The 11,126-nt window shown below is 52.1% G+C and overlaps 1 protein-coding gene across 2 annotated transcripts in view; it reads right to left on the bottom strand.

Annotated features, from left to right (window-relative positions):
- Window positions 1–8,356, bottom strand: part of Klk7 (kallikrein related peptidase 7) — an 18,637-nt gene extending 10,281 nt beyond the window's left edge. Inside the window, exons 1-6 of one of the 2 annotated variants that reach the window (XM_048790446.1) lie at window positions 8,247–8,356; window positions 7,502–7,619; window positions 7,000–7,159; window positions 6,644–6,891; window positions 6,183–6,319; window positions 4,085–4,902 (exon numbers count right to left, since the gene is read on the bottom strand). In XM_048790446.1, the coding sequence (XP_048646403.1) occupies window positions 4,747–4,902; window positions 6,183–6,319; window positions 6,644–6,891; window positions 7,000–7,159; window positions 7,502–7,574 (774 nt within the window). In that variant the 5' untranslated portion in view covers window positions 7,575–7,619; window positions 8,247–8,356 and the 3' untranslated portion in view covers window positions 4,085–4,746. Of the gene's footprint in view, window positions 1–4,084; window positions 4,903–6,182; window positions 6,320–6,643; window positions 6,892–6,999; window positions 7,160–7,501; window positions 7,620–8,117; window positions 8,218–8,246 lie in introns of those variants that run through there. The other variant, XM_048790447.1, reaches the window with a different exon arrangement.
- Between the last annotated feature and the right edge of the window lie 2,770 nt (window positions 8,357–11,126).

Raw genomic sequence — 11,126 nt, 5'->3', positions numbered from 1 at the left:
GGAAGATTAGATGAACGTCTAGGGAGGGGCAGGGGGAGGGGAGGGGGGTGACAAAAATGGTGGAATAAGATGGTCATCATTGCCCTAAGTACATGTATGAAGACATGAATGGTATGACTCTACTTTGTGTACAACCAGAGACATGAAAAATTGTGCTCTGTATGTGTAATATGAAGTGTAATGCATTCTGCTGTCATAGATAACAAATTGGAATAAAAAAATTATCATTGGCACATGAAATTACAGTAAGAAAATCAGCACAGGGATCTTTGGGTACCCCCTGCTTGGACTCTGCCATCTTTGACATGTCAGCTCCTCTCAGGGACACTCACCACACCTAGGGCCATCGAAAGCCAGGGTGGCTGGGGGCAGCTGAGGGTGGCGGGGGGTCATGGGGAGGCCGGCGGGGGGCCGGGGGGCTGCCTCCTATGTTGCCTGGCGTGCGCTGCCCACCTCTCTGCGCTCCACCCCCCAGGGGTCCTAGCAGCGCGTGCCCCTGACCTTGGCCTCCACTCTGCTGGGCCCTCTTAGAGGCTCTCGCCACATTTTCCAGGCAACAACCACTTGTTCTTCCGGCCTTTCCTGGGCCTCACCTCTTCCTTCCCTGAACACCAGTCACCTCCACCTGCTGCCGTCATGAGTCACTCTCTCATGTGGTTCCCACAGCCTGTGCCTCCTTCCAGTCACCCTGGACCAGGGCCATCTGAATCAATGTCCCTGACCCCCACGGGACTTCAGGCTCTTGGGGACAGGCCTGGGGCTGACTCACTGCTGGGTTCCACGTACCTGCACAGGACCTGGCCCAGAGGAAGCCTTAGGAAATGTCGGCCTAATGACTAAAAGCCTTTGTTACGCCCACTTCTGTTTTACAGATTGGAAAACTGAGGCTCAGAGAGGGGAAGGTCATTGCTCAATGTCAAACAGGCAGGAAGAGGTGGAACCTGAATTGGAACTTGACCTCCAACACGGTGGTGAACAGGACCCATCTCTTGGCATCCCCTTGGTGGTCAGCCTTGGGGAGTGGAGGAACTTCTAAGAGAGACCCAAGCCTCCAACTCTAGCCACTTGACAGTGACTGTCACGGTCTTGCTGTCCCCCCAGCCATCCTGTTTATTCATTGGATATTTGTCTCCAAAGTGACTTGCTCTGCAGAGGTCTAGGTCTTCAATAAATTACTTTTTAAAAAAATTTTATATTTGACAGTGGAATGCATTACAATTCTTATTACACATATGGAGCATGATTTTTCATCTCTCTGGATCTCTGCTTGTATACACAGTATATTCACACCAATTCGTGTCTTCATGCCACACTTTGGATAATAATGATCATCACATTCCATCATCATTAATAACCCCATGCCCCCTCCCTTCTCCTCCCACCCTCTGCCCTATCTAGAGTTTGTCTATTCCTCCCATGCTCCCTCCCCCAACCCACTATGAATCAACATCCTTATATCAAAGAAAACATGCATCATTCAATGCATGAATGGATTTAAAAATGTGCCCTATGAACACACTGGAATATTACTCAGCAATAAAAGAGAATAAAACCATGGCATTTACAGATAAATTACTTTAAAAATCTTTTTTTTTTGTAGTTGTAAAAATGGACAGAATGCCTTTATTTGTTTATTTTCATATGGTGCTGAAGATCCAACCCAGCGCCTCACAGGTGTGAGGCAGGTTCTCTACCACTGAGCTACAGCCCCAACCTGATAAATTACTTTTTTATAAAGAAAGTTCATAAGAGAATGAGCAGGAAAAATACCAGGAGTCGTAAATAATAAAATCTAACACCTATTGAAGGCTTATTCAGTGTCAATGTTCCAGAATTTTCTACATATTAACTTATTTAGTCTTCATCACAACCCTGTGAGGCAGGTACTCTTTCTCCCAGTTCAAGAGTGAAGGAGAAGCTAGGCACAGTGGTGCTCACCTGTAATCCCAGCAGCTCTGGAAGCTGAAGCAGGAGGATCTAATGTTCAAAGCCAGCCTCAATTACAAATTGGTGCAGCCACTATGGAAAGCAGTATAGAGGTACCTCAGAAAACTTGGAATGGATCCACCATTTGACCCAGCTACCCGACTCCTTAGTTTATACCCAAAGGACTTAAAATCAGCATGCTATAGGGACGCAGCCACATCAATGTTTATAGCAGCTCAATTCACAATAGCTGAACTATGGAACCAACCTAGATGCCCTTCAACAGATGAATGGATAAAGAAAATGTGGTACATATACACAATGGAATATTACTCAGCCTTAAAGAAATTATGGCATTTGCAGGTAAATGGATGGAACTGGTGAAGTTCATGCTAAGTGAAATAAGCCAGTCCCCCAAAACCAAAGGCCTATTGTTCTCTCTGATAAATGGATGCTGATCCATAGTGGGGGAGTGTTGGGAGTCCCCCCCCCTCCAAAGACTAACTTCCCCATCCCCCAAGAAGAGCCTTCCAATGGTGAGCCCTGCTGGTTCACATGATCCTGCCAACCAGTGGTGAGCCTTGCTGGCTCACATGATCCTTACCCACCAATCAGACTAGCCCTGCTGGCTCACATGATCCTTATCCACCAATCAGAAAGCACCCCAGCCAACTGTCAAACCATTCAACCATTAAACTGTCATAACTGTCAAACCGCCCCTGGCTCTATAAATATGCAGAGCTATTCCTCAATAAATGGGCATTTTCTCCAACCGCAAGCCTTGAACGTTCTTTCAGGGAGAGGGTTAGGGAAAAATAAAGGAACTTGGGTTTGTGCAGAGGGGAGTGAGGGGAGGGGTGAGACTGTGGGGGAGGGAAGGACAGTAGAGTGGGACAGACATTATTACCCCTATACATGTATGATCACACTACTGGGGTGGCTCTGCACCATGGANCTGGACCCCTGGGTCTGAGGGAGGAGGCTGGGCCTGGACCCCTGGGTCTGAGGGAGGAGGCTGGGCCTGGACCCCTGGGTCTGAGGGAGGAGGCTGGGCCTGGACCCCTGGGTCTGAGGGAGGAGGCTGGGCCTGGACCCCTGGGTCTGAGGGAGGAGGCTGGGCCTGGACCCCTGGGTCTGAGGGAGGAGGCTGGGCCTGGACCCCTGGGTCTGAGGGAGGAGGCTGGGCCTGGACCCCTGGGTCTGAGGGAGGAGGCTGGGCCTGGACCCCTGGGTCTGAGGGAGGAGGCTGGGCCTGGACCCCTGGGTCTGAGGGAGGAGGCTGGGCCTGGACCCCTGGGTCTGAGGGAGGAGGCTGGGCCTGGACCCCTGGGTCTGAGGGAGGAGGCTGGGCCTGGACCCTGGGTCTGAGGGAGGAGGCCTGCCTCTTGTGAGCCTCCTCTCTGCAGAGGATTGGTGGTGGCAGTCCCTCGGTATGACAGGCTTAGGGGTTCAGGAGAGTCTCAGGGTGGTGAGATGAGTGGGAAGACCTGGGGAATGTTGGTGGGGAGGAAATTCTGGGAGAGAAACAGGAAGGACAGGTAGGAGAAGCAGCTCCTGGGCTGGAGAGATCCCTCTGTCAGCAGCGTCTGAGGTGTGACTGCCCAGAGTTGTCCAAGGGCAAGTGGCTAGGAGGCCACCTGCCTCTGAGTCACAGGAGACTCCCCTGCCCCTTCGAGAGCCCCTTCCCCATCTTTGTGGAGCAGGAGCCCACTCACCACCTCCTTCCTCTGGCACCTGGACACGGGTTGCTGATGTGGGCAGGCCTCTGGGGCTCCCCTTGTCCTGTTACCTGCCACCCACCCCTTTCTCCCTCCTGTGTGTGGCTCAGGAGATGCTCAGAGCATTTTCACATCCTGCTACCTGATGTAGTGGGCAGCTCCTCTCCTCCTTCTTCCCACCCTTTCTATCTCCCACTTTACAAATGAGAAAACTGAGACCCCCGAAATGGAGAGAAATGATGACCAGGTGTGGAGGAGAGACCAGGCTCAAAGTCAGACACACTTTCCTAGAGTCTCCTTCCTCAAGGAGTCCTCCCTGGCAACCTTAGGACTTTGGAGCTTTCTCAACCCTATTTTTCAGGCTATGAATATGCACATCCATAAAGGAGTCAATAGAAGAAAGGAGACTCTCAGCATTAACACCACCTGCAGGTTGGCACATGTCCTTCCAGGTTTTATTCCGTGAACATTTCATTTTACATATATTCTACATGGTTAGGATCACATAATTTTTTTTTGTGGTTTTCTTTCATTTAACATCATATAGTGTAAACATTCTTGCATGACACAATTCTGCCTGAGAATACTCAGGCAGAATATTTTTAATAACTTCGTAACCTCCTTGGACAACCTGACCCAATGTCTAGACAAGCCATTCCTTTGGAACGTATTCAGTGTTTCCATGATTTTGCCACAATACATAATGTGGTGATGGATTCAAACCTCGTTGATGTTTTTTTTTAAATTTTGGTACTTTCTCCCTAGAATTGGAGCTACTGGGTCAAATGCACTAAGTGAGGTTTTCAATTCATGTGGCCAAACCACCTTCCAGAAAGATTGTACAAATTTACTGCTCCAGCATTTGAGAGTGTTGGTCTCACTGCGTTTTCCACAGCACGGAGGGTTTTTATTTTGTTTTCTTACTTCTTTGGGTTTTAGAGCCTTGCTATTTTGACAGGTTTATAAACATGGTGTATTGTGGAGGTTTTATTATGTCTTTAAGGAAAGAAAGTCAGATATGACTTTACAGGTCATCCACGTCCTTATCTCCGCAAGCTTTCTGTTCAGAGCACACGGTGATGTATTCACTCTTGGTGTTGCGTTAGCGATACCTTTTCATGGTCTCTTTTATCCAACTGGTAAACTTGCAGACTTGGGTGTAGACACCTGGGTCATTGGGTTGGCCACAAGGGAAAGTTCCCCAGGACACTATACCTTGCAGGGTACCTTTGCACACCAATGGTCCTCCTGAGTCACCCTGGAGGGAATAAAGGAGGGGAAATGGATTAGCTTTGGATTCAGAGCAAAGCCCCCTAGAGGCCTAACTCAGTCTTCTACACCAGCTCACGGTCTTTGTCTTGCCAGACCATTGGCTTCCACTCTGGCCAATGAGAAGAGACTCATCTCTGTGAACCAATGGGAGAGCAGGAATTAGTACCCTAGCAGAATGGACAGACCAGGTCCTGTGAAGACATTGGTTTGAGCCTGGCCAACGCAGCCAATCTCAGGAAGGGGGCGGGGCTCCCAAGGATGCGTAGGCCATTAATTTTCCCACACAAGGTGTTTGATAAGGACTTGTTCCAAGCCAGTGGGCAGAGGAGCATTTCTTCAGTGGAATGATGTATGACCCCTCCTGCATGAAGTGGGCCAGGGAATTCCAGGACAGCAACAGGGGAGCTTTAAACCAAGCGTGGGACCCTCTGAGTGTGAGACTCAGGGTCCCTACACAGCTTGTGCATTCACGAAGCCAGCCTTCAACAGAGGAGGGAAGGATGCCCACTCTGTCCAGAACATGCTCTCGTCCTTCCTCGTCCCTAATGACACTGTTCTACCTCCCCTAGAGCTGAAAGGGAGGAAACATGGGCAGGTGGGGACCAAGCCTGCCCAACACAGAGACAACAAAGAGAAAGAATGAAGTTGGGCATAAAGAGAGAGATGTGGGGAAACGTTCAGAGACAGAGGGTGGTGACAACAGATGAGGAAGAGGGGACCGGATCAGGACAAGGGTCAGGCAAGTGAGGAATTAGCATCAGGCATAAAATCTCAGTAATCACAGTAAATAATGCTTTAAGATAATACTTTCAAGATCAAATGTAAATCAAAAAACTACCACCTGGATGACACAATAGCAAATTTTAAATAATAACAGCATCAGTCCCAGGCTGTGCTGAACCAAGCTGGTGCCTGAAGCAAAAGGATATTCAATAAAACAAATCCACTTTTCATTTAAAATTGTGACACTCTGTTCATTGTGGGCTTTTTGCATGAATAATATTAAAAATGTGTTGCTTAGAATATGATTTATCTTAATCACTGAGTTTTTGGTGCCTGAGGCTGCTGAGTGGCCCCACCCATCTTTTTCAGTCCCATTGAACTCTGCACATGCCCAGGGTCGCAGCAGTCACTGGGTGGGTCCTGCCCCTGACCTGGCAGAGAGAGGGGTAGAGAGAGCTGAGGAGGCCAGGCCTGCAGAGACCGCAAGGGCAGGTTCAGAGCTGAGAGGAGGCAGGCAGGGCGGCGGCTGGAGGGGGTGCTCACGTTGCAGGTGTTGGTCTTGGAGTCAGGGACACCAGCACACAGCATGGTTTTCCCCAGGAGGTCCTTGTAAACCTTCTTGCAGTCCTTGGAGGAGATGAGCTGCACATCACTGCACATGAGCGCTGCTGGAAAGGTCACTGCAGGGAAGGGGACAGTGTCAGTCAGAGGCGTGGGTGCCCGGGCTGCTGGTGCTGATGGGGAGAGGATGGGGCCAGAGTACCCATAGGGCCAAGGCCAGGCTCCCAGATCTGAGGGAGGAGGGCTGGGCCTGGACCCCGGGTCTGAGGGAGGAGGGCTGGGCCTATGCCCCTGGGTCTGAGGGAAGAGGCTGGGCTTGGACCCCTGGGTCTGAGGGAGGAGGCTGGGGCTGGACCCCGGGTCTGAGGGTGGAGGCTGGGGCTGGACCCTGGGTCTGAGGGAGGAGGGCTGGGCCTGGGCTCCTGTCCCTGAGGCAGCCTCACCATCAGGACTGGTGGTGGTGCCCCAGCCAGAGACAGTACATGTGGTGCCCGGGGGTTCGCAGCTGGAGGGCAGGTCGACCTTCTTCACTTTTGACGACAGCCTGGCCCGGCTGTTGAGCCTCACAAGCATGAGGTCGTTCGCGTGGGTCTTGGTGGAGTAGCCAGGGTGTCGGAATGACTTTGAGGCCCTGATCTTCTGGGCACTCTTGTCCCCCAGCCGATCACTGCCCAAGTGCACGTTGTACTCACTGGGAGAAGGAAGTGACATTCAGAGACCTGACAGAGGGAAAGGGACAGGGACCCAGAGAGGGGTGGAGGCCTGGCCGCTCCCCCGCTGGCCGCGCCTGGCCACCTGCCTCATCCTGCAGTGGGCGGCGGTGAGCACCCAGCGCTCGTCGAGCAGCACGCCCCCGCAGTGCAGCTGGCTGTTCTTGAGCAGGGCCACCTGCCACGGGTGGGAGCCTCTTTCACACGGGAAGCCATCGATGATCTTGTCCCCACTCTTGTCACCCTGATCTGAGGAGAAACGTGGAGACACGTGCGTGAACGGCAGCAGAGCGGGGGCGGGGCAGCCGCCGGGACGCAGGGCGGGATGCAGACGCCAGGGAAACGCACCGCGGATGGAGGACATTCTCAAAGCCCGCGGGAGCGTCTCATCCCAGGCCGAGAGGATGGAGAGACGCTGAGGGGAGGAGACAGGGCCCTGGGCAGGCAGGGGCCCCTGGAGTTGGGAGGAAGCCGCAGAGAAGGGGCACAAAGCCAGGCAGCCCCCCAGGGGAGGAAGATGCCCCGGAGGAGGGGGCGCCGACCCAGGGATTGCTTGGAGAGCTTCAGGGGGGATGCGGGGAAGGGCCTCACCGTCTTGTCCAGCAGTTCCCAGGGCTAAGGACAGCAGTAGAATTAGCAAGGACGGGAGAAGGGATCCCTCCATGGTGCCTCTCAGGGACTGCCAGATGAGGACTGGCCCCTGCTGGATCTGAGAAGGGGAGAAAGTTAAGGACATAGGAGTTCAGCTCAACCCTAACCCTCAGGCCCAGGAGTCCAGCCTCCTCCCTCAAACACAGGAGTCCAGATCCAGCCCTCCTGCCTCAGACCCAGGGGTCCAGGCCCAGCCTCCTCCCTCAGACCCAGGGGTCCAGGCCCAGCCTCCTCCCTCAGATCCAGGGGTCCAGGCCCAGCCTCCTCCCTCAGACCCGGGGTCCAGGCCCAGCCTCCTCCCTCAGACACAGGGGTCCAGGCCCAGCCTCCTCCCTCAGACTAGGGGTTCAGGCTCCAGCCCTCTCCTCTCAGTCCCAGGAGCCCAGACCCAGCCTCCTCCTTCAGACCCAGAGGCCCAGGCCCACTATCCTCCCTCAGGCATCCCTCATACCCAGGAGTCCAGTCCCAGCCTCCTCCCTCAGACCCACAAGTCCAGGTCCCCTGGCCCTTACAGGCTCAGGTATGCAGGCTCCCATCCCTCTCCCACCCTGTGAACCTGTAAGTGGGAATCCTCAGTCTCTTTCCAAGTTGCAGGCCTCCAGCCCCACGGCACCTGGAGTCAGCCGGTCTGGCCAGCATTACTGCCTCGCCCCCACACAACCTCCTTGATAAGGTCCCTTCTCACCTTTGGAAGGTTGATCTGATCTCAGCTCTGGCCTCTGTTGGGAGCCAAGTGTCTGCAGCCCTCTGCAGGGCTGTCCTCTTATACCACCCCCACCCCTGTGCCCGCCCCCAGTGCCCTGGGGTGCAGGCAGAGCCGGCTGCAGGACACCTTCTTCCTGTGTTCAGTTAGGGTTATCTGGAATCCCTGGGGCAGCCAAGTAATTGATACCACACTGCTTCCCCACCCTCCTTCCCGCAGCCAGGCTGGGCGGCACCCAGCTAGCTCACCCCCACATATTCAGGCCCCACCACCCCTGCTGGTTGCTCACTGGGAGGGCCCAGATGCAGGGCCTGAGGAGCAGGAGAGGAGCAGGATTCAAGAGAGGCAAGGCACAGCCGCTGGCCCTGTCCTGGGTCCTCCTCTGGGGTCATTCCCTTGCCCTCACCTGCTCTCAGGGTGGCCTGGGCCCTCCACCCTATGGCTGAGGAGCCTGTGGGAACCTGGACAGGCCAGATCCCAGTCTTACCTTTGAGCCTGAGCTCGTTTCCAACTGAGGGTTTACTGTTAAACACTGAGTCTGTGTTCTGTTTATTTCTATTCATGTCATATGTAGGTTTCTCTCTATAGCAGGTATATGAAATAAAAAATGTCTATAGCAAATATTATCTAATGCAACCTTTTTTTTAAAGAGAGAGTGAGAGAGAGGGAGAGAGGGAGAGAGAGAGAGAGAGAGAGAGAGAGAGAGAGAGATAATTTTAATATTTATTTTTTAGTATTTGGCAGACACAACATCTTTGTTTGTATGTGGTGCTGAGGATGGAACCCGGGCCACACGCATGCCAGGCGAGCGCGCTACCGCTTGAGCCACATCCCCAGCCCAAATGCAACCTTTTTTAATATTTATTTTTTAGTTGTAGTTGGACACAATACCTTTATTTCACTTATTTATTTTTATGTGGTGCTGAGGATCGAACCCAGGGTCTCGCACGTATGAGGTGAGCGCTCTACCACTGAACCACAACCCCAGCCCCACCTTTTTTTTTTTTTTAACTTTACAAAATATTGTGAACAGTTGTCCCTGCTGGTCCCTTTAGATCCTTTCCCCTTTCTTTGTAATGTTGTATGGTATTCCGTACTATGGCTTTAGTATTGTGGCTTATGTACTCTGCTTCACCTTGAAGTTCGCTTGCGGAGTTTTGAATGTAATAATGAGGAGTAAATTGGTTTCTTCATCTTTGCTAGTTGCATTCATCCTTCAAATGTCTGCCGTGTGCCAGAAACTACTCTGGGTACTGGGGCCATGACAAGACAGGTTTCTGCCTTCATGGGGACTGCCTGCTTGGTTGACTTGGAGACCCAAAAATAAATAAGCTCATGAAATACAGAGTTTGTTAAGTGGTGGTGAGTGCCATGGAGAGAGACTGACATGTGATGTAGTTCTAGCCAATGAGGAGTGAGGGGGAGGCCCTGGCACTTCTGAGAAAGCAGGGAAGAGGGTGAAAGAATTATGGGTTCCCTCTGCCCTCCAGGATTCTGGGCTCTCATATTAGGAAAGATGTTTCAAAAGGCTCCTGGTGAAGGTGGCATGTGCACTTGAAGGAGGTGATGGAGGAATCCATGCGGTCACTTGGGGGTGGAGAGTTCTGGGGAGAGTGAATGGGCAGGTGTGTTAGACAAGCAGCAGGCGCAGAAGGCCACGCAGCTGGAGCTGGGTGGGGAGAGAGCTGACAACTAGGCAGAAATAGAACAGGACTCTGGTGGCGGGGACCTTGAAGGCCAGACTCAAACGGGAACCATTTTCAGATTATTTCTTCAACACGATAGAATTGATCTCAATTTCTAGATCAGATTCAAAAAGTGATCCAGTCTTCAGCCCTGAACCCAGACCTGCTCTCAATTTGACGCCCCCCCTCCACCTTTGACCTGTGTTCCAACTGTGACAGGTATTATGTCTACCCAGGCTTTTATTCCTTCTGCAAACTCTGATTTTTCTTTGAATAACCTTTTTTTGGGGGGTACTGGAGATGTGCCCCCCTTTTTAAATTTTTTTTTTTGAGACAGGTTTTCACTAAGTTGCACAGGGCCTCACTAAGTTGGCTTTGAACTTGCAATCCTCCTGTCTCAGCCTCCCAAATCACTGGGATGACAGGCATGAGCCAACACACCTGGCTTTTTGGATAACCTTTTATCCTCATCATGGCCATAATCCTGGAGGATCCAAGTATGGAAACCACATGATGCTTGCTGCTGATTGGTTTAAAATTGATATGTGATATGGTCTTAGCCAATAAGGAGTGAGAAGACCCCCCCAACTTTTTTGAGAAAGATGTCCTAATTTTCCCAAAGACAACACTGGAAGTTTCTTTATTTTCCCATGGTGTCTCTTCTGAATGCAGATTCTGGAACTGCGTGAGCGGACCAGGAGGAGAAGTGGGCAGAGGATTAAGCCAAAACACTGCCGGAGCCCAGAGGTCATCGGCTGGGTCTTCCATGCCATCGCTGGGGTGGCAGTCCGCCAGCTGTGCAGCCCCATCATCACATGGCTTTTCCAGGCTTCCTGTGGGGGTCCAAGTCCTTTGGTCCTTGTAGTCAAGTTCATCCTTACTGACACCTCAGTGTTCCTGTAAATCCCAACTCAGATACCAGATCTTGAGCCGGAGCCATGAATCCAAATCCAGTGCCCATTTGAATCCCTATCTGGAAGCCACTGTAGTCACCAAACCCAACCCTTCCTCCAGCCTTCTTCCCCTGTCCACAGAGGCCCCGTCCTTCACGCACTTAACAACACGTAACAGGCAGAGCTGTGCCAGGCGGGGTAGGTGCTGAGTACTGTGGGGCAGGTCACTCCGAAAACACACCAAGTCCCCGTTTTGTCCAAATTGAAGAGTCTTTATTGTTGGA

The sequence above is a fragment of the Marmota marmota genome, unplaced genomic scaffold (genome assembly GCF_001458135.2).
Source record: "Marmota marmota marmota unplaced genomic scaffold, marMar, whole genome shotgun sequence".
Classification (NCBI taxonomy): domain Eukaryota; kingdom Metazoa; phylum Chordata; class Mammalia; order Rodentia; family Sciuridae; genus Marmota; species Marmota marmota.
The sequence above is the reverse complement of the archived record's forward strand: the minus strand, read 5'-3'. Positions and strand labels throughout refer to the sequence as shown.